Here is a 22,748-nt window from a genome sequence, read left to right as displayed (position 1 = left end):
GTCGATCTGCTCAAAATTAAGTCTATGCCTTCCGAGCAGATTGACAGCCACATCGTTTTGCCTATAATCTTAGCAGTCATAATACCGAAAAGCAACTATAAGATTACTGTAATTTAAATCTTAGCTGCAGCTGATAAGCTGAAAAGCAAACGATGGAGTTGTAAGCTAGTTGTGGAATCTGACTTGCTTGCCGCAAACAGACGCTGTCGGTTCAGTTGATCGAAATGATCAATTCCAGCTTGATTCCAATTGGTGTTGCTCCGAGTAGCTGTACATGTTTCCTTCTGGGAAACCTTTGCTGTTTCCTGCCATAATCGTTCTTTTATATTCCCTTACAAAGCCAGGGTTTTTCCTGACTGAAGCAATCATTTTTAAGCTCACAACCCCAAACTATTATATTCAGTGTTCATGCACGTTACTCGTGTAGTCTTGTGTTGAAAGATACTTCAATCATACCGGCGTGATGATTTGTTGAGCCACATGAGGTGTAGTGGTGTAGTTTGAAGTCCTGATCCTCATGGTTACGTTTACATAGAGTGCGTTTTTAACTGAAATTTCGTGAGATTAGAGACCTATCGTTAGCCTCCGTCTATTTAAGCAGATTGCAGAAAGATCAAAACAGCTTGTGAATTCTGAAATCGAATCGGCAATGTGCGTCTTGCGAGTCGAAGTTTGTGTGTGCTCCAAAATAAAACAGAGATGGAAAAGAGAGGAGAGAGAGGGAGAGAGAGAGAGGAGGGGGAAGAGAGGAGTCGCTAACAGCGAGTCAACCACAGTCAATCTACCACGTTAGCAAAATACCGTTTCCCAAACCGTCGAAGGAGTCGATTTGCATCGGTTTTCAAAGATGAGGGATGCGTTACACCTGGTTTTAGGTTGAGGAAAACGATTCAATCATGAGTAAGCGATGAGAGAGGTAAAATAGACTTATTCTAAAATTCATTCGTATCAAGCCCCACAAGGTAGAATCCTGTTCCTTTCCAACCCAACACATTCCCATTCTTGGGCCATCCCGGCTCAGCCAATCCCGTTATTGGGCCGCAAGTAATCGAAATCCCCTTCCGGCCCAATTATTATGGGCCACAAGTCAGAATCCTGTTCTCCCCCAACCAATATGGGCCGCACGTAGTAACTCGAGATCCCGTTCCGGCCCATTCCCCGCACGCAGCCTGGAATGCCGTTCCGGCCCAACTCAGCATCGGTTTCGCCATTTGTTCTCGCGGCGGAGGCCAGCAACGGCGGTGCGCGCGGCGGCGGAGGCTTGCCGCGCCGGCGACCCCTCCGATTCCCTGGCGGCTCCTGGACGGCGCGACCTTCGCCGCGAATCGGTGGTATACGCTCTTCTCGCCGCGCCCGTTCGTCGATCTCCTCCTCCTCCTCCTCCTCCTCCTTGTTTGATCTCGCTGGAAATTATGTCGGAATCGCAGGAATGGAGACGCGGATTGGTGGCTTGGCAAGTCGTAGCGGAGATGGGATGCTGGAGCATGTGGATTGGGGTTCCTGGGCGGAATGCATAGGTACGATCTCTCGATGTCCCGTGGATTTTGCTTCTCTCATCACATGCCTCTGAACTGTTCGATGGAATGCCTCTGCGCCAACTTCTTGCTAGTTTCCTCACCTGTCCCGAACTCGCGTTCGATTGGCACCATGGAATTGCTCCTGTGCATCGATTTGAGCTTTGGTATACTGATACCGAACCTGGAGTCAATCATGCACAGTTGCCTTTCCTTTCAGAATCGCACACAAGATAAATACTCCCTCCGTTCTCACATTCATATTGATGTTAATCTAGATAGCATTCATTAACATCAATATGAATGTGGGAAATGCTAGAATGACTTACATTGTGAAACGGAAGAAGTATGATATATGCTGGTCCTTCAACCTTTTTGATTATTTCAACTTTTCAAGTACCAACACTCTTACAGTACAATAAATATGCTAGATTACTATCAATCTCTAGGGACGTTTCATATTGATCAAAATAACAAGTTATTCTTCCTGTGTATTAGTGTATATGCTATACTACTATACAATCTATGTTACATATTGAAGTTCTGATTCTCCAAAAGAAAACATCATATGAATCTCCATGCATGTTCTGTGGTATGGTCAGGATTAGGAATGCTGATTTCTCATCCCCTCGTTTTTTTGCTTGTGCATTTCCTCACTCAGCACTGAGAACGACATCTTCTATGCGATAATTAGTTACTGAGTACTTACTCAGATTTCCAAGAACATCACCATCAGTCTAGATCTCGTACGTCATTCCTACCCGCAACAGTCTATTATGGGGAACACATGTGATCTTCTCTGGTTGCCTGAAGTTCTTCCTAATGAAATTGTAGACATAATCAACTATTATTTTCTTAAGGAAATCGGCGTTTGGTTCTGCCACCACATTAGTTTCTCCCAGCAGATGGACTACACCATTCCCCATCTCTTTGTGAATTGACTGTATCTCATCCATGCATCCATTTCTTGGTTCCGTCGTGTGTTGGTCTAAATTGTTTCTGGACGACATTGCATCTTGAACTTCAGAGGTAGGATCCGTTACACCTCCTATTTCTTTTATTGATTCTCCTTCAAGGGAATGACTACTTTGGCTGTAGAGGGATTCCTCGTGGATGAATTGCTTCAAGTTTTCAATAACTAAGCTCTCAAATTCTGCTGGATCTTCTACTTTATCATTGTATCCATAGCGCACCACACATCGGAATACCCTGTATTCTTTTGGCTCCACATATCGGAAGAGAAACCGTTCCTTTGTTTCTATCTTGCTGATCGGTAAGTACTTTATGGAGATAATCACAAGTACTGAATGAATGGAAGGTACTTTTTCCACCAAATGAGGAAGTATGGGTGGGATGCCTTGCACAAGTTCAGAGTATAGAAAACCTATTCCTGGCAGCCTGGCAAGATTTTGCTTTACTGCCAACTCTGCCACATAATTGTTTGATACTTTGTTCCGGAGCTCATATTTGTACCGATGAACGTGAACATAATGCCATGTGGCCATTATAAACATCAAAATGGCTGAAAAAACTAGTGGCAAGTATCCACCTTGAGTAAACTTGTAGAATGCTGAAGATAAGTATATGAGCTCTGCACCACCAAATATTACTGGAAAGAGTGCAATCCACAAAAGACTTGTCTTCCATATCATGACCATCACTAGAGTGACTAGTAGTGTTGTTATAAACATCACAAAGACAACAGCAATACCTGCACAATATAGTGATGATATGAGATGTCTGATCATAAAACTGGTACATTAATAATGTTATCATAACATGTTGACAGATCATGTCCATCCTTGCTTTTTAAAGAACATTTGATAAAATCGTTGGTGTCACTGGATAAAGGGACTAATCTGTAGAATTTTGTTGATTTATCTTATGCCGACACCGTCAATCTTACTTAGAATCTAGATTCTTGCTAAATACTGTAATATTTGTTAGGCTTAGTTCACAGCTTAAGCAGTACCATTCTGTTAATGTTACGATTTGCTTGCAGTCTTGCCTGATAGATTTGGGCAGTTATCAGGTCTAGAGCAATTATAGTATATATCTTTTTGGTTATTTAAGACACAGTAACATCAAATTACCTCAAATAATTGATGATTTTAGATGGGTTTGTGGAATTAAGAGAAACTGTACCAAACAGGAAACGTATGGTTCTTGAGAAAGAATATTCTCTATCTTAGAGTAAAAATGCTCTGAGTTCAAGTATTGAATCACTTGTTCCATGTTTATATTGGGTTAGAACTTAGAAGGAAGGGATACTTGTTTCTCGAGCTGAGGCTTACCGTATGCATTGCCGATCTTGTCTGTAGTTTGGAAAATAGCTGTAACAGCTACACATAAAACCATCAATACATAATTGATCTCTGGAATGTACACTTGCCCATGAAACTTCGTTGAGGTGTGGATCACACGAACTCGTGGAAAACAACCTAGAATTTGGGACTGAGCAATGATTGCGAATGCACCAGATATCATAGCCTGGCTTGCAATTATGGCAGCTGCGACTGCCACCACAAATGTTGGCCAATATAATGGGTCTGATAACAATGCCAATGAGTTCTTTGTCAGTTCTAATATTTCAAATGTGCAAATCATGGCATTTGTTTGCTGTCTTTAGTTATTGTTTGTACCTGGAATTGATTTGTAGAATGTATCTGCAACGTGTTCTGGATAGATGCGAAGATATGCAGCTTGTCCAATGTATGCCAGTAGTACTGAAGGAAGGAGAACTACAGAAAAGCCAATCTGCAGCGCAACAAAAATATTTATTTTAAATGTCTTAAGTATAGTAGTATGAAAATCAAGAACAACAGTTACAAAGTTCAAATGGATCTCAATCCCTGTCTTATAGTACCCCTAGGAGGCTAGGAGTTTTGCTATTGGGTTGATTAGTTTTTGTGTGCATGCATTCGAAGGAAAAGTACTTCCTTACCTGAATGGCTCTCACATTGAAGTGACCAAGGTCAGCAAACATTGCTTCTGTCCCTGTTTCATCAAAGATGTGGTATACGTGTCAAAACTTATCTGTCAAAATCTTGTGGTGATAACATGGAGATTGGAGGCTTATTGCAAAGTAATAATGTTGGGGATCATGAGAGTAGTAGTACCTGTAATGCATAATATAACACCTCCAAGGGAAATCCAGCCTTGCTTCCCATTTCTTTCAAAATAGTCCACAATGTATTTGGGATTGAATGCTTTTAGAACACCAGTATCATGTTTGAACAGATTATAAACTCCAGTACCAGCAATAAAGATAAACCATGTCAAGATTATAGGGCCAAATGAGTAACCAACTTTGTCCGTGCCAAAACGCTGAACAAGGAAGAGGACAATCAGAATAGCAATTGCGATGCCAGCAATTTGTCCTGTTGATAGGGCCAAAAAGGTCAAATCAAATACATCCTGAGCAGTACTTGGCTTTTCAAGTCTCTCTCTGAAATACAGTGAGGCACATAATGATTGGTTTACCTTGAGTCAGGGACTTTGCTGATTCCTTGATCCCCCCAACAGCGCTAAGCACTATAATATTACCAAAAAGAAAAAAAATGCATGAGTTACTTTGAAACACTTCAGCATGTGTTCATGCAGTTCAGAAGGGAGATATCGTGTTTTTAATAACCCATGTCTGCTTCAATCATCCCTTCCATGCAACTTTACATTATAGCCATTTAATCATCAGCAATGAGTCCAGAAAGTGAAAGAAAACTCACCTGAAATACATGGAGTTAGTACGCCGTCACCAATCACCATAGATGTTGCCAGAATTGTTACTAGGAAAAGTATGATCTTAAAATTTGGACTGTTTTCCATCTTTTCCTTAATCCAATGAGCCCGCTTGACGCGATTTGAGGGGGACTCTAACTTGTAGTGTGAGACCATTGCATCTTCTGCCTGCTGATTGGGTATCAAGCTAATCCTAGCATACCGAGATATCAAGGAATAAAGTGCAAATGTTCCACCTGCAAGATTAAAAATTGATAAGAAATGTGAAATTATGATGAAATAAATCGTTGCATGCATATGGTTTCTAAGCCATAATTCTATTCAGGGAATTCATTTAAACACTGTGGTTGGAGTATTTTTTTATATTTCTTTATGTTTGCCCCATTGATCATTCTTTTCTTGGTAAAGTTGCTTTTGAGTTTTTATCTTGCAGAAACTCTGCTTGCAATAAAAGCATAATTCTTTAGTTGTTCGAAGGACTTCTCTGTGGCCATATACATGTGTTCTGAAGATGTATGAAAGATGTTTACTCACCATCGCCATTGTCATTTGCTCTTAAAACAATGAAGCAGTATTTTATTAATGGGAGGAGAACCACAGTGTAGATAATCAGAGACATAACACCAAGGATGTCATTGGTGTCCTTGATCCCGTTGGTAAAGGTGCTGGAGAACACATAGAGGGGAGAAGTCCCCATGTCCCCATAAACCACGCCTATGCTCTGGAAGGCCAAGTGTAGTGTGGTCGCCCATCCAACCTGTGTTTCAGCATCAAGCATATTCTCAAATCAGATTGCATTCGGCTCACATGAAGATCTCTTCTTCTTGCTACACTAGTCATGCAAAACTTAAGATGATAAAGAAGATAGTATATTAGTTGCTGCAGAACATTTCTTTTCAAAATATTCTTCCTCCATTTTGTGAAGTTCTGGGAGTATTCTTATTAAGTTGAAGTTCATGAAAAAGTGTATACTGTTATAGGAATTCAATTGTCTGTTTGAAGAACAAACCTTGGCTGTATGGCTTTGGCCACCTGGAATCTTTCCAGCTTCCATGTGCAGTGAATCAAATCTCTGCAACCTTGTTGTTGTTTGCAGCGTCTTCTCCGATTCAAATGCAGCGTTTGGACCCCTTTCAGCGCCTCCATTGCTGCTTGTGTGCAGAGGCTCGGTCATTCTCAGTGTATGGAATGTTTGCTCAGGCCGACCTTCTGTGTTGTTTAAGCATGCGTGACTTGGCTTATATAGGCATGTATGGGTGGGGCAAGCATGACACTTGTTATTTTCTTGCAAGTTGCAACCTTTGAGATCTTGTCTTATGAATTGTGATGCTGAAGTATGAATGGCGCCACAGGATAGACGGGAAATCAGTGCAACTAATTGGATTTTTCATTTTATGCTAGTGTAGTCAAATATTGTTATCATTTGCTTTACTCACGGAGTCTTCCTTCTGTGCTGCAGCTGTGAATCTTGTGATCTGCATTAACTAGTGAAGGTGGCTAAAGGGAGAAAGGCACGGTGACTTTTCTTCAGAAGCGCGTCCTGTCACCTCTGACTTGTGAGTTCTCGTGCTGAATACCAGTAAAACTTTCCATAAGCATTTCGTTTCAGTTCAGTTCCAACTTATCGTCTGCTTGCTTCATGAATGTGGAAAGAAACCTCATTTCCATGCCATTTCAACGGTTAAGAGTTTATCAGGAATTCAGGATATATGTCGCTTTGCTAGTTGGCCTGCAGAAATCATCACTTATCTCAGGAAAAATACTCTGTCTGCAGACTTAATCATCAAGTAGGGATAGATGCAAGGAATGCGAGATTTTAGATGTCACTCAATCCTTCCAGGCTACCAGTCCTTTTTGCACAAGGATGATCGAACTATTTTGCTGGGATATCTGCTGTCACTTAAAAAAAATAATTTTATATAGAAGTTTTTTTCAAATAATAATAATAAGATCTATTTTTTAAGTTTGTAATAGTCAACACTCAATTAATCATGCACTAATAACAAACCTAGTTGTGCAAATTGATTTTCACAAACGGCCATTAAAAAGAGGATCACCTACCTTAAACCTCACTTGGCTACTAGTGTGAAGTACAATTAGGAAAGTTTTGCCTTCAGCACGAGCAAGTCACGTTCGCATGAACGACCTTTTGGCCATTTGATTAGTCAGAAGCTTTGAACAGTGTATAACGGCCCAAGTTGTTGCCAAAAGTATGACTTCAATATTGTTGGGCGCTAACTTGAGCAGCTATCGTAGGCAAAGATGAGAAGCATCTTTCTGCAAGCTGGTTCTGTTAAGTTTTAACTCCCTTTCATGTTGAACTGCAACGTGGACTTGACCACTCGCTTCTTTCTCGTGCAGGATCCTTTCAAAGAAAGGGATTTCGATTCTCTGAAGCAAGTCAGAGAAGCACGGCTTGGTAGTTTTGAGCTAATCTTGCTCATCCATTCGAAGACAACGTGCTACAGTAGATGCAACTGCTACAGGTGCAGTAATGTTTGCTACAGGCAACTGATACATGTACAGTTCTCTCCCAGATTTTTTACTGATCCAGCCTTCCAGGTCATTTATTCACCGGTGACTTGTTTGTGTAGGACGGTGGCAAGTGTCAAGTGTGTGAATTCTTGAAAATTAAGGAAGACCTGCCTGACTAAGGTGGCATGTAGACCCGGCAAAAGACTAAGGTGGCATGTATCTATCACCGCGTGCGATTTCCAAGGTACGCAAGTCTTCAGCTAATGGCAGTGCACATCAATTCTACTTTGCTGCTTCTAGACTAGCGCACATCAATAGCATGCAAGACTTTTCCATGTTCAGTTTGATCTTGCTGCGTGACGTAGCTGGTAGATTAGTGCTGATAATAGTTCAAGCTCATCAGGAAATGAGCTTGGTAAAGCTTGGAACCAGCTTTGGAACTGTAATGTGCCCCCAAAAGTCAAGGTGTTTATGTGGAGAGCTGTCACTAACAGTCTGGCAACTATGGTGAATAAGAAGAAAAGGAATCTAGAGCAAAACTCCTTGTGTACCATCTGTGGAACAGAGGAAGAGGATGTTGCTCACGCTCTGTGTCGTTGTCCGCATGCGAAGTACCTGTGGGAAGCCATGGGAAACACCAATGCCATCTCCTGCAAACCGGACAGCAACTGGAAAGATTCTGACTGGATCCTTGACATTTCAGGGAGAGTTTCAAAGGAGGAGCGCATGGGGCTCATGATGCTGCTGTGGCGAATTTGGTATGTACGTAATGGGATTACTCATGGAAAGGCAGCAATTCCGGTGGAGGTTTCCCAACGTTTTATCATCAGTTATATGGCATCACTGTTGGAGATTCGACAACACCCGAATGCCAATTTGATTAAAGGGAAACATGTGGTTCAATATGGGTCGTCAATGCCTTTGCCAAGACAATGCAAGCCAAGTGCAGAATCCAGCTCTTGGATAAGACCACAGGAAGGCTGGATGAAGCTAAATGTTGATGGCTCATCACCCTAGTGATGGGAAGGGAGGAATTGGCGCTGTTCTCAGGGACAGCTCTGGGAACCTAATTTTTGCGGCTTGTGGTGTTTTGCACAGACCGGCAAGTGCTCTGGAAGCTGAGATGGTAGATTGTAGGGAAGGGATCAGCATGGCGCTACAATGGACGCTGCTGCCCATCATTGTGGAAACGGACTGCTTGGAGATGGTGCAATTGATTCACTCTGATGAGAAGGCCATGTCCGATTTGGCATTCCTGATCAGGGAAGTTAAGCTCCTTCTTAAAGGAAATAGGGAGATTGTCATAAAAAAAGTTAGTCGTGGTCAAAGCAGAGACTGTCATGTCTTAGCAAATAAAGGTAGATGTGAGTCCTTAACTGCCTTTTGGCCGGATGATAATTGTAACTTTATCCCGCACGTTTTGGGTGCGGATGAGTAATATATCACCCTTTTCCCCGCAAAAAAAAAAAAAAAAAGATTAATGCTGCTGGTTTACCTTCACGGTTCTACGGCGAGCGATGAGCGAACATATAATCGTACGGTAGAATTTGCTGGGACGATAAGAGTGCCTTGGTATCTTTGGGCTTATTTTCCGTTCTCCTTTTGAATAAAACCACATAAGGTGGCAAAGGTGCAGGTAGGGTTATATCTTACTGATTAAGATACTTAATTTTAATTTGAGTTTGCTAGTAGGCCAGTGGGGTTATTCAAGAAGCAACAATGAGCAATCCATGAATGCTTAGCAGTACCTGCTTTGACGGGCAGTTTTGTTCTGTTCGTGCTTCGTCACGTATATAACTATGCCCGCGCGTGTGATGTCGTCACCGTTGTTTGGTGTCCAGTTGCAGCCTCGCGTCCTTATTGAATGTTGACCGTGTTCGTCTTCCCTTGCACAAGAAGAAAAAAGATATTTTCAAAATCCTTTTTATCAAAAAATAAAATAAAATAGTAAAAAGGACACCGCAATTTTAAGGGACAGTTGTGATGCCACTATGGTTGACGAAGCATAGCAATCCGTACCACTGACGATGATGATGGTGCGGTAATGGCCACAGTGGCATGCCAAAAGATAAAAAAGTGTAGATGAGTTAGTTTTAAAAGTGTTATTAGAAAAGTTTTCAAAAAAATAAATAAATATTTGCCTGCAGGAGTTGCAGAAATTAGCGAGTAGTCGACTTCTTATTTTTTTGGTCACTCTGCCCTCTTCTTCCTTCCTGGGGATAAGCCCTTGGCTTTTTCATGCTCGGCTCTCTTAGCCGATGTAAATCAACTTTGTATTTGCTCTTTTCTTCACAAATCTTAATGAAATTGGTTGGCCTCCTTCGGCTGACCCAGCAAAAAAAAAAATTGTCTGCAGGAGCAAGGGTTTTACCAGTTATTAGTGTGTAATAATTACTGTCAGGGAGTATGCGGTCTATTTTGGTTTCTCGAAAAGTGGATTTGCTTGTTACTGCCTCGTTGTGCTAGGAGAGGTTGTCTTTTTTTTGGGACGGAGGGAGTATGCATGATTTTGACATGTAAAAACTCATATTGGTTCTTGCTTGTCATATCCAGTAGATATCATAATATTATATTTTTATGGGCATATATGTGGTTATCAGTGACTTATGGATTTTAGAATATAATCGCAAACATTACATTACATCGTCTTATCATGGTACTGGAAAATGCACCTGATGGTCAAGGAAAAAATATATGGTGGAAACTACATTTTAGTGAAAACTACCATTGGATAAAAAAAAATAGACGTCCGATATTTGTTCACGTCACTATGAGTAATAAATCCGTGAGTAAATTTTTTACTCGTGATGACGTGGACAAATCTCGAACGTCTATTTTTCGATCAAGCGGTAGTTTCTAGGTTTCCATTGCATATGTGGTTTCCACCGCATATTTTCCCGATGATCAATGCCCTGAAAGAAACCCAGAATGCCATGCCATATTAGCTTGGAACTTGTCGGTTTAAACGGAGTCCAAAAGCCCATTGGGTGAGGATTAGTGGGCCGTTGAAATTTTATAGCCCAAAGAGGAAAATCCTTAGGTTGAATGTTAAGCTTATTGGCTGGCCCATTAAGTTTTGTTGACGTTCTTTCTGATTGCTTGGATGGTATTGGTCACTGAGAATAGTGTAGTTTTGTGCTTAAGAGAGTGTGATAGGGTACCAGATAAAACTGGCTGCTTTTGTTGCTGCGTTCGTATGGGCCAAATCTATCTTCATGTCTTGAATTCTTGATGAGGCTCTTGAGGGCGTGCTTGATTTGGTTTCCGCTGATTTAGTTGGAACCAAAGTTTAACGGAATCCTGAATTCCTCCAACAAAAGCCCCCAAAAATAAATCCTACATGATTTCTACTCCATTCTATTACTTTTAGAAGGGTAGATTCTATCAAAATTGATGTCAACATATGGTGGTAACTGGTAAACTTCTCAGTTCTTATATGCCAACTTATATAACTGATATGGTATGATGATGTCCACTTCCTAGCTATAGAGGATCAGCACCAAGCTACTTTTTCATTTTTTTTTCCCGCAAATAATGGTATTGACTTTCCACAAATGAACCGTGGACGTTGCGACCATGTAAATTATGACCTAACTCCATTGAAATAAATATTTGAGCAGCCTCGATTTGATATGCTTGTTGCTCATGGAAGTCGTTTTCAGTGTCACGAATCAGGGAATTTATATACTAGAGGTACATAGGGCGGCTCCACTGAAAATATGCTGCAATTGGTAGTGGAATTCCAGAGGATATATATGTGTCTTGTCTTTTTTACAAGTGGGTCTTGTTTCTTGCTTTGTTCTTTCCTCCTTTTCGAAGCAATTCATTTTCATCTTCGGCTTTAGGTAATACTATATGCTAGTATTTCATTCCCGTGCACGTGGCAATTCTAAGCACGGTACAGTTTAGGGGGGGAATCTGCAAGCACATTAAAAGATGATGCAACCAGATCACCTGAGCTGTGTTTTCATTTGACTAGTCCTAGATAAAACCTTACATGACATATATATATATATATATATATACATATATAATGGTATAAGGTTATCAAATAGTGATTCTGTTTTCCATTTATGGGCATGCTGTATGTATTATAAATATTCATGTGAACGCTCCTGTAGATAGGCCTGAGCAAAATGTTCCAAAGTCAGCTTTGAAGTTTGAACACAGTTTATCTTCTTCATTTAAAATAGAACAGGTTACTACCATTCAAAGCTTCTGCAAGATTATCCGATAAAAGGTTTCCCATATCGCTGTCGTATGCTTCCAAGTTCCAACTGATTGCTGATATTTCCTTTTAAAAAACTTGTTTTTTTTTTTTTTGCGAGTGAGGGGAAAAAACGGATTGCTGATATGATATAGGTATTAGGTGCTGTAGTGGTTCAAAGCTTAGATAACGATGACGAGGAGGTAGTTGTTTTGCGTGGATGCTGAGAAGAACCAGCGAAATGTCAAAGTCGAAGTCTTGGGGGGGTAATCTTATGTATTTCATGATTTTCAGTTTTGGTTTTATAGTTTTAAAGATTCAGATTGACTCTATGACAAAAGGAGGAGGATGAATTGGCTTTGCACACACACTCACTTTTGCACCAGTATAAATTTAAGTTTGCACATTCAATAACAATTTAGTGAGATCAAGAATATGTCGTTAATCATCGTCTTCTTGAGCATCTATTAGGGGTCGTATTCACCGCTCTATACGTCCATAGTCCATAGAGGTGTGTGTCAGCCGTGGTGATGTTTCTCCGAGTAACTGCAAAAAAGTGCATCATATAAATTGCAAAACATTGTATTATTTCTTTTTAAGTCTAGCTAAAATTAGAGTTGCACTTTATATTCGTTTACCTCTATTTTTATGATACAATGATATTTTGCGGAGAATGTAGTGGCTCATTTTAGCCTTCTCGTTATTTGTGGATATGATATGGAGTAAAAGATATCTATAGATTTTTAGGGTGTGTTCGGTGTTGAGGGTTAGGAACCCTTCCTCCCAGTAAAAAAAAGGATGAATTATTAATGTATAATTGATTAAGAGTAAAGTCCATCACCGGTCCCTAAACTTGTACCGTTGTGTCATCCCGGTCTCTAAACTCGCAAATCGATCGTTCAGGTCCTCAAACTTGTTCTATTGTGTCATCCCGGTCCCTATACTTACAGATCACTCGTTTAGGTCCTCCAACTTGTTCAGTTGTGTCACCCCGGTCCCCAAACTTGGATTTGAATATCATATGGGTCAAATAGGAAGATATAAAGACTTTATATTTAAAAATAATTCATAACTTTTTCATGTGAACTCTAATGAAAACAAACTTTATATCAAATTTGTAGCCCTCGACGCGATCTACATCTTTGTAGTTGAAATTTTTTTTTATTTTAAGTCATTTTTTTGTCCCAAAATGTAATTTTAAAATTAAAATTTCAAAATCTATAAACATGCAACAATATTTTGGGACCCTAAACAGTTTTAATTCAAAAACTTTTCAACTACAAAGTTGTAGGTCGCGTCGAAGGCTACAATTTTGATATAAAGTTTGTCTTCATTAGAGTTCACATGAAAAAGTTATGAATTATTTTTTGATACAAAGTTTTTAGACCGTCCTGTTTAGGGACCGGGGTGACACGACTGAACAAGTTGGAGGACCTAAACGAGTGATCTACAAGCTTAGGGACCGGGATGACATAGTCGAACAAGTTTGAGGACCTAATGGTTGATTTGCGAGTTTAGGAACCGGGATGATACAGCGGTACAAGTTTAGGGACCGGTGATGGACTTTACTCATGGATTAAGTACTAATTGGGAAGGGAGAGCATAGAACACACCCTGGCACAACTTCGATGCAAAAGTGAAATCCACTTTAACTCTAATACAAAGTGCAACGACGACGTGTGATCAACTCCCTAACCTGACTTGCGCAGCAGTTCACTCCCAGCACCGTTACGAACACGAGGAAAACTCGCCCACTAGGCCCAGAGAAACAACACATAGTACCATACACTAAAAGCGCTTAGTTGAGGGATAACATCAATCAAAAGCCAGTCAATTTCCACACTTAATTGTGATGGATAACCTATCCTCTTGGAAAAACCCTCGTTTCAATTCCAGCCTGCATAATAGAAGAATAAAAAAGGCTCGAGGAATTGGAGATGATTAGATGAAGAAGTAAGGAGAGAGATAGGAGTATATAATGGCGACAGCAACCGGGGACTACGGAATTACTACTCCAGGAGGAGGCCGACCAAGCGAAGAGTGCACGCGAGCACAATCGCACGCACACACGAACGAACTGAATTTTTTTTTTTCCGATCGTTTGCGACAAAATTTAATTGGTCAAGCCCATGTGCGGGGTTTGGTCAAAGCCAGTACGAAACGTCGCGGCTTAGCTGTTGACAACCCAACCTTCGCTGCAGCATCTCACAAACTAAAACGATAGCAGTACTGTTCCTATGAAAGAAACTTTATACCAGCAGTATATTAGACTAGTACCCCTCTGTCTAATTTTAAGCGTAGTTATAGATTTCCGTGTCCAATATTTAATTATTCGTTTTATTTAAATTTTTTTATGATTAATATTTTTGTTGTTATTAGATAATGCGTGATTTAATTTTTTTTCATAAATTTTTAAATAAGATGGATAAATAAGATGGATGGTCAAACATTAAACACAAAACTCACAGCTACGTTTAAAATAGGACGGAGGGAGTACTTTTGTTACTTATTCTGCAACTATTTTCACTGGTGATTCAGGATCCGGTGTACAGGATCAAGGGACCTTAATTTTATTAAGGTTATTGCAGCTATTTATAGTTTCTATGTTGACAGGATTGCCAGTTTGGCACATCAGAACTAGCTGGAAACCAGCTGGTAAAATACTGTTTGTGAGGGGTTAATGAAATGGGATGAAATGTGTGGTTTTGGAGTTTAATAAGTTTTAAATAAAGTAAAGAGTTTAAGGGTCGAAATGACTTATTCATCCTTTTCTGCTCTAAACCCATCGATTCCTCTAAAGAGTTAAGGGTCTGTTTAGTTCTCATCCACATGTTATCACCATTTGCTAACAGAAGTTAGTAAACTTGATTAAGGCTATATGCTCGAAAATATTTACCACACTTTAGTAAACTTAAGATAATATTATCGCACTTTTCCGAGTCATTGATGGTAGAACTTAATTTGTGCAAGAAAATTTTATCATAACTGTAGCTAATCTTAGGAGTGACAAACAGTAAACAAGTTATGGTTAGCAACCAAAAAGACCTAAGTCCCAAACATGCTCATGTGTTTCTTGAGCTGTTGATTTAGAATTCTTAAGCCGATCTTGAATTTTAATCAAAACTACAGTATGTTTTTTTTTGTCAATTTTTATATTCACCGTTAAAAATAAGAACATTTTCCCACGCTTTGCGGTTTGAGGCGTTGTTGTCATATGGTGCGGTGGCTTTTATGTTATTTCCTCTTTTTTTCAGTTATAGTTCCCTAGATTATAGGATTATTTTTTTTTCTTTTGCTATATTGATATAAACTTCTAGATGTGATTCGTTAAAAATCCCAGAGTCCAAAAATACCATACTATTTTTTATTGGGAAAAATAAAAGCCCATCGTATAAGCCACTTGAAGTTTGACATTCCATCCATAAGTTATTTTGTTATAAATGTTCATCTTTCTATTTAGTTATGTTGTAAAAACTGCTCCATCACATATGTGCTTTAGCCAAATCAATATGAGAGGGTAAAGCCAAGGCATAAACCCCGAAGCAGACGAAACGAACACTGTGAGAGCATGTACAATCAGGGTTCAAGTTATCATGCAGTAATTGCGGTTATCGCACTTATGCAGAGGAGGGGATCGGTTACCGGCGATTAGGGTTTAAGAAATTTTGAGTAAATTCAAATTTTCAGAAAAAAAATCATTCATGTAGTTCGTGATTCTTAATGGTAGACGGTGAAGAAATTTTTTGAAAAAAGAGTAAGATAGAATCAAATTTGAGGGCAAAACCAATAATTGTTTAGGAAATAGAAAAAGAAAAAATGTATTGGGCTTCATTTTTGTATTTTACATCCACAAACTAGGTTTGCAAATGTCCTATATATTCTTCCTCAATTTCTACACACATTTAAGTGATTTTTCTTTTTTTAGTTCCTTTTCATTTTTTTCATGTTTTCTGCAAATATCGCGGTTACCACGTCGAAACGTGTGGTAACCGCGAAACCGCCAAATTTTTGAAGACAAAATTCACATGGTTTTTGGCGGTTACCACCTTACCATGGGGTGGCGATAACCTCCTCCAAAACGATAAGTTAAACCCTGGGTACAATAATAAATTATAAGTCAGTTATAAGCTTATAAACACATGTCAAGGAGATAAAATAGGAGAGAGAAGAGCAGCGGGCTATATATTTATAGCCAATTGCAGTATGGATTCCAAGACGCAATACGTGTATGGTAAGTGAGACCGGGTATTAATAGTGTAATATATATTTATAGTTAACTATTGTATGTATTATTGTATGTATGAGTTATCTATTAAAATTGACTATAAATAATTTAGAGTTATTAGTTAGTTATACTACTACGTATTAAAACTTGCTCTGAAGTGGACGAAACAAGAAGCGGCAGCAGGCGACAGTAACGAAGACATGCCAGCAAGCTGCTCATCGAAACAACAAACAAGAACAAGGACGGCCAAAGCCAGGCCAAGCAAAACAAACTAACAAAGCAGCCTCCTCTCCCTTTCTTGTTGTCTCGCTCTCATCACCTCCATCGTGCGTCGCTCGTGCGCCACGAGGCGGGGACTTCTGGGAAGCTTCGCATCCCGCTCCCGCCTCGTCTCAACTCCGTTGATCCCGTCTCGTCCGCCCCTCGGACCACGCGACTAGTCGCCGGCGACAGCGACGCCGCGCGTACGACACAGGGTGGGCGCAGTGTACTACTCGCCTGCCTCTTTTCTCATTAAAAAACGTGACCACCACCATCGCCACATCGACGTCGCGGACCTCATCTTTTCGCTTATATTTATACTTATTAACTAAAATTTTAATTTTAATTTAAAATTGATTTTTAGATTTTTTTTATCGAAGATCATTTTTCAGTCTCTACTTTTAAATAAATAAGAACACGTATATAAAAGTTTTTTTTCATAAAGTACTTTTTATTTATAAATATATGCCTTTTAACTTATTTTACGAATAAACAAAACGATGGGACCGTGTTAGCTTAAGGAGAAAAAAATAAACCAGCAAAGAAAAGGAGGAGGAAAAGATGGGTGTGGAGACGAGTAGACGACGACGTCGACGGGAGGGCGGCCGGCTACGAGCTACGTACGTGGTTGCGTGGTGGTCGCACGCACCGCCCCGTCCGTTCGATGATCCACGCGAAAGCCCAACCCGCCACGCCACTCTCTCTCTCTCAACTCGGTGGTCTGGTCAATGGCCGCTTCGCCGGGATCCGGAGAGAGATCGCCGGCCGACCAGCCGCCTCGGCCGATCTGCTTGCCAGATAATCTCGGCAACCAACGAACTCCAAACTGTACTGTATAAGCCTACGGCCTCGCACGAGCTGTTAGGTGTGTTCTTCTTGTGCTAAGTATTTATTATTTACGTGTACAAATGAATCATGGCCTGTTTAGATCTCCCGATAAAATTTTACACCATGCCATATCAAATGTTTAGGTACATACAATATGGAGTATTAAATATAAACGAAAAATAACGAATTACACATATTGCGTGTAAATTATGAGACAAATCTTTTAAACCTAATTGCGCCATGATTTGATAATGTGGTGTTACAGAAACATTTGCTAATGGCAGATTAATTAGGCTTAATAAATTTGTTGCTAATGACGAATTAATTAGACTTTATAGTAGTTTGTTTTGTTATTAGAATACGTTTAATACTTTAAATGTGTCTCTGTATACGATGTGATACGCTAAAATTTTACAATCTAAACACAGTTGAACAATAGAAAGTTTTTTAAATAGTAATGTTCTTAAAAAGATCGTTGCTTGGAAAACTTGCTAGTTGATCCATTCAAATGAGATTGGGGCAGGTTGGAGTTGGGGAATTTGGCGGTGAACATTGAACAACACAGCTCGACAAAGTCCAGGACGAAACTGACTAGTATTAGGCTATGTTTAGTTCGGCGCAAAGTTTAGATTTTAGTTGAAATTAAAGATAATATGACTAAAAAGTTATGTGTGTATTACAGGTTAATGTGATGGAAAATGTGATGGAAAAGAACTGAAATTTGGATCCCATCCTATTAAGGCTATTATTATGGATTTGGGAGATGGGAGATCGCGATTCGTTCTGCTCATCTACCAGCCAGCAAGATCCCACTCAATCCGCTGGGAGACCGGCTAAAAAAATTCATTTTTTTTCTCCCTTTCTTCCACCATTCACTCGCCCTATTGTCATGTGCTGTTGTTCAATTGGCAGGCAAGAAACCAAACAACAGGGAACCCAGAAGTTCTTGGCAAGAAACAGGAGATCGATTTTGAGTGAACCGATTACATGGTACAGCTCCATATCATCATCATGTTTATGTACACAAACATCTTCTTTACAAGTACAGCCATGGATTTTTCTTTTTACATGGCAGTAGTAGAGTAGCACTAGTAGTATGGTGATGGCTCAAGCAAGCCCTTTATCTCTCTCACCATGGACAAGAACAACATATATCTACAAAACACCTCACCTGACCTGACTCTTCCATCTCAACGAACACAAGACTTGAGATCCAGAAACCAATTCAGTAAAAAAAAAGAAGAACAATAATTGATTAAAAATCCTCTCCTCCTCCGTGGTTGGTTTGATCATCCTCCTGTGCATCGGGCGATCGTTTCTAAACTCCTTTTTTTCCTTAATTAACCTCCCTACTATCTGCTGTTAATAAAACCGTACTAAAAATTACTTTATATACTTCACCATGGTGACTGCGAACGCGGCCGGCGAAAACTGTACAAGATTGAGGATTTTACGTTCCCTTTGGGACAGGCGGTTCGTCGGCGAGCCGCCGCCGGCGGATCAGGCGCGGGCGGACAGCACGCGGCCGCCGCCGCCGCTGCCGTGCGAGCTCCGGCAGGCGGCGACGTCGAACCCCTGGATCCTCACCGCCGGCGCGAACGACGGGGCAAAACTGCTGCTGCTGCTGTAAGCGGGGTGGTGGCCGTGGTGGGTGCTCCGGTGGTCAAAAATCGAGAGCTCCGGCGCGGCGGCGGCGGCGGCGGCGTGGGGGCGCTGGTTGAGCAGGAAGTGCGGGTCGTGGACGAGCGGGTTGTCCGCCCTCGCCGGCGGCGACCCTCCGAACATCTCCCACCTCCCCTCCTCCTCCTCCTCCTCCTTACTCTTCCCTTCCCTTTGCTGCATCAACCAAACAAAATTTACAGATCTTTGGTCAGACAAGATTAACAAACAAAAAAAAAGAAAAGAAAAGAGAAGAGATGGTTTATGATGAACAAACATAAAAAGAAAAGAAAGGAGAAGAGATGATTTAACATGAACAAACATAACAAAGGAGAAGAGAAAGAGATGAGTTGAATTTTGTTTGGGATTTTTGAGAGAGAGATCTGACCTTGTTGGAGTTGTTGGAGGAGAGGAGGAAAGGAGGAGGGCCGAGGATGAGGTCAGCGCTGCAAGGGTGCACCTGGACCCTCCTCGGCCGCGGCGCGCACAGAACCGCCGCCTCCCTGCCGGAGTTCGACGCCGCCGCCGCCGACGACTCAACGAACAGCCTCTTCATCGCCCCGGTCGGCATCTCCTCTCTCTCTCTCTCTCTCTCTCTCTCTCTCTCTCTAAAGATCCAAGAACAACAAAAAATCCCTCGTTTTGAAGCTAGTATCGATCACTACCTATATCTGTCTACCTATCAATCTCTCTCTCCTCCGCGGCCTCCTCTTGCCAAGTCGCCTCTGGGTGATAAATTTAGGGCGACGAGGTGAAGCAACGGAGGAGAGGAGATGGAGGAGGAGGAATAAGAAGAAGATCAAGATTTGGCCTTTGCCTCTTCTCTCTCTCTCTATATGGCTTGGCTTTTGGTTGGTTTGGAACCAAGAACGCAAATGCGGTGCTGACCGCCTCCACCACCACAAATATACCACCCAACCATCCGCCTCGACCTGCTTGGCTTTGCCTTAGCTAGCTGGACTACGTCTCTCTCAGAGCAAGTTTAATTAATAGTATTTGGCTTCAATTTATCTGTAGTCAATCTAATAACTTATTTATACAATAGTTACATATTATACTATTAATATCTAGTCTCACCTGTTATACATACACTGTGTCTTAAATTCTGTGCTACAGCTGGCTACAAATCTATAGCTCGCTGCTCTTATCTCTCTTTATTTATCTCCTTAAAATATATTTGCAGCTGGCTTATAACTGCTATTGTACCTGCTCTCATCTCATCTCACACGCTCTTTAGTTTCTTTTCTTTTCTTGCAATTATTATTTGGTTATTACTCCCTCTCATTTTTTTTAATATATATGACACCATTAACTTTGTTAGTAACGTTAGATTATTTATTTTATTAAATTATTTTGCAAATATAAAAATATTTATACCATACTTAAAAAAATATTTAATGATAATTTAGGCCATAATAAAATAAATAATAATTATATATTTTGTAATAAGATGAATGATCAATCGCATATATTAAAAAAGAGTGATCAATTGATCATTTATTAAATCTGTTTACTTCACCACCGCCTCTGGGCTAAACAAATGGTTTACCACCACAAGGACAGGTCTACGAGACCAAAATATCCTCGGCTTCTTTAAAGTTGAGCTATTTGTGATTTGTGTGCGCCGTGCCGACCACACACGCTTTCTCTTGCCTTTTTGCCATCACCCGTTTTAGACAGTACTACTAGTAGTAAAAAGTCCAATATTTACCGTCCCACTAAGGTCGTGTTTAGTTTCAGGAAAATAAAATTAACGTATACGGATACACATTTGAAGTGTTAAATATAGACTAATAATAAAATAAATTACAGATTCTAACTATAAACTGCGAGATAAATCTTTTGAGCCTAATTAATCCATCATTAGCACATGTGGAGTATTGTAGCATTTATTGCTAATCATGTACTAATTAGGCTCAAAAGATTCATCTCGAGATTTACAGTCGGACTGTGCAATTAGTTTTTCTTTTTATCCATACTTGATGCTCCATACATACATGTGTCCAAATATTTGATGTAACAGAAAAGTTGAAAGTTTAAAGAAAAAAAGTTGAAATCTAAACACAGCCTAATAAAAAAAATGATCAGTCAGCTTGTAGTACATGTCTTCCCTTTTTATATAACACACTTAAAAGAAAAAAGGAGAAAATTAGTACGAACACAACACCGTTTGTGTATTGAAAGATTCAGCTGCCGCACCGCATCGGCGTCACATGCAGCTTGGATTGGCTGTCTCCTGATTGTCCCTTGAAACTAGAACCCTGATTTTTCTTTTTTTTCTCTGGTGTAGAAGTACTAAATAATGATAATGAAGATTAAGTCGACACATATTAAAAAAGAAAGTCATTAGCATATAGTTAATTAATTTTTAATTATTATAAACTTAGCAAACGAGTATATTTGATATTTTAGAGTAAATTCTATATAAAAAGTATTCTCACAAAATATACTGTTTAGTAGTTTGGTAAACGTGAAAATCGAGATAAAGCCTAAATCCTAAGCTCCGTTTAGTTCCCCAATTTTTTTTCCCAAAAACAGCACATCGAATCTTTAGACACATGCATGAAGCATTAAATATAGATTAAAAGAAAAACTAATGGCACGGTTAGGGGATCTTTTGAGCCTAATTAGTCCATGATTAGCCATAAGTGCTACAGTACCCACATGTGCTAATGACGGATTAATTAGGCTCAAAAGATTGTCTCGCTGTTTCCAGGCGAGTTATGAAATTATTTTTTCATTCGTGTCCGAAAAACCTTTCCGACATCCGATCAAACATATGATGTGACACCAAAAATTTTCATTTCGCAAACTAAACATGCCCTTAATAAATAAAAAAAGACAAAACCTAAGTTGCTGCGACTCTCAAGAATTAATCGACATCGTTTATTATAAAATACTCCCTCTGTCCCATAATAAAAGGATTTTGAGTTTTTGCTTGTAACATTTGATCACTCGTCTTATTCAATTTTTTTGAAATTATTATTTATTTTATTTATGACTTATTTATTATCTACCATACTTTAAACACAACTTTTTATTTTTTATATTTATAAAAGAATTTAAATAAGACGAAGGGTGAAACGTTATAATTAAAAACTCAAAATCCCTAATACTGTCTGTCGGAGAGAGCAGAAGAAAAGAAAGAAAAAGGAATTAATAGTGTTTTGTTTGCTGGTATCGAGGCGCCTCGGATCTGACGCCCCACATGGCAGCCTGCCTCCGGATCTTGCTTGCCCTCCCACGCCCTGACACGCACCACGCACCGACCACCTCCCCCCGGCCCCACCGCCAACGCAGATATTTCCTCCCGCCAAATTACCAAACTACCCCTCTCATCTAGCAACCGTCGGATCGGTGCTGGACGGCGCAGATCTATCTGACTCTCCCTGGGAGCGGTGGTGTTTGCTGGTGGGCCTCTCGTTCGCGTGGGCTTCAGGCCCATGTGAATTATTATTATCATCATCAATCCATTGATTTTCTTCTCTTTTTTTTGGTTGGGGATGACTTTTCTGCTCGCTTAAGCAAGCGATCCACACCATCGCGCCACGTGAAACAGAAAAGGCTACAGCACCGCTTGCTGCTATTGCTTCGGCTTTGCGGGTGCGACGAAATGCACCAACTAACCCTCACCTAACATAACGTTCAGCTATCATTAAGTCACTAGTTAATTATAGGAGTACTCAACTTCTAGTTATGGTACGACTAATACTAGTGATTGATTAATTAGGGACAAGTACGTCTGGCCTGCCATGCGTGTGGGCCTCGAAGCCCATCTTGAAGGGAGCGTGGGCTTCACAGATTGGGCTTACAGATTAAATTAGGCTGTGTTCGTTGGAGT

The 22,748-nt window shown here is 40.2% G+C and overlaps 2 protein-coding genes and 1 long non-coding RNA gene across 5 annotated transcripts; 1 reads left to right on the top strand and 2 right to left on the bottom strand.

Moving 5' to 3' along the window:
• The first annotated feature begins 1,213 nt into the window (after positions 1–1,213).
• LOC127760530 (uncharacterized) lies at positions 1,214–9,560 on the top strand. 3 transcript variants are annotated; one of them, XR_008015092.1, is made up of 6 exons: positions 1,214–1,331; positions 1,428–1,517; positions 6,712–6,808; positions 7,614–7,772; positions 7,847–7,971; positions 8,131–9,560. It is a non-coding gene; the product is annotated as an uncharacterized LOC127760530 (long non-coding RNA). The 3 variants fall into 3 exon arrangements; XR_008015093.1 differs by having other exon boundaries at positions 8,431–9,559; XR_008015091.1 differs by having other exon boundaries at positions 7,847–9,560.
• Positions 1,555–6,546, bottom strand: LOC127760529 (potassium transporter 5). Its single transcript, XM_052284811.1, has 9 exons — positions 6,262–6,546; positions 5,787–6,009; positions 5,240–5,488; positions 4,998–5,048; positions 4,634–4,894; positions 4,459–4,511; positions 4,157–4,271; positions 3,809–4,063; positions 1,555–3,225 (listed from the first exon to the last, which is right to left on the bottom strand). Exons 1-9 carry the CDS (start codon positions 6,424–6,426, stop codon positions 2,252–2,254), a joined length of 2,346 nt encoding a protein of 781 aa, XP_052140771.1. The 5' UTR covers positions 6,427–6,546; the 3' UTR covers positions 1,555–2,251.
• An 8,656-nt stretch (positions 9,561–18,216) lies between the features above and the next one.
• Positions 18,217–19,800, bottom strand: LOC127760585 (uncharacterized). Its single transcript, XM_052284867.1, has 2 exons — positions 19,296–19,800; positions 18,217–19,084 (listed from the first exon to the last, which is right to left on the bottom strand). Exons 1-2 carry the CDS (start codon positions 19,476–19,478, stop codon positions 18,749–18,751), a joined length of 519 nt encoding a protein of 172 aa, XP_052140827.1. The 5' UTR covers positions 19,479–19,800; the 3' UTR covers positions 18,217–18,748.
• Positions 19,801–22,748: the final 2,948 nt, after the last annotated feature.

This window comes from Oryza glaberrima, chromosome 1, assembly GCF_000147395.1.
Source record: "Oryza glaberrima chromosome 1, OglaRS2, whole genome shotgun sequence".
NCBI lineage: Eukaryota > Viridiplantae > Streptophyta > Magnoliopsida > Poales > Poaceae > Oryza > Oryza glaberrima.
This window is presented reverse-complemented; position numbering and strand designations above follow the sequence as displayed.

What these genes read in the sequence shown, in the direction of transcription:
- LOC127760529 (XM_052284811.1), bottom strand. Translation starts at nt 6,426, where the DNA reads ATGACCGAGCCTCTGCACACAAGCAGCAATGGAGGCGCTGAAAGGGGT. An exon ending in TGTTATATTATGCATTACAG is followed by an intron (nt 4,512 to 4,633) that starts GTACTACTACTC and finishes TTGATGAAACAG; the next exon opens with GGACAGAAGCAATGTTTGCT. An exon ending in TCAATGTGAGAGCCATTCAG is followed by an intron (nt 4,272 to 4,458) that starts GTAAGGAAGTAC and finishes GTTGCGCTGCAG; the next exon opens with ATTGGCTTTTCTGTAGTTCT.
- LOC127760585 (XM_052284867.1), bottom strand. Translation starts at nt 19,478, where the DNA reads ATGCCGACCGGGGCGATGAAGAGGCTGTTCGTTGAGTCGTCGGCGGCG. An exon ending in CCTCCAACAACTCCAACAAG is followed by an intron (nt 19,085 to 19,295) that starts GTCAGATCTCTC and finishes TGGTTGATGCAG; the next exon opens with CAAAGGGAAGGGAAGAGTAA.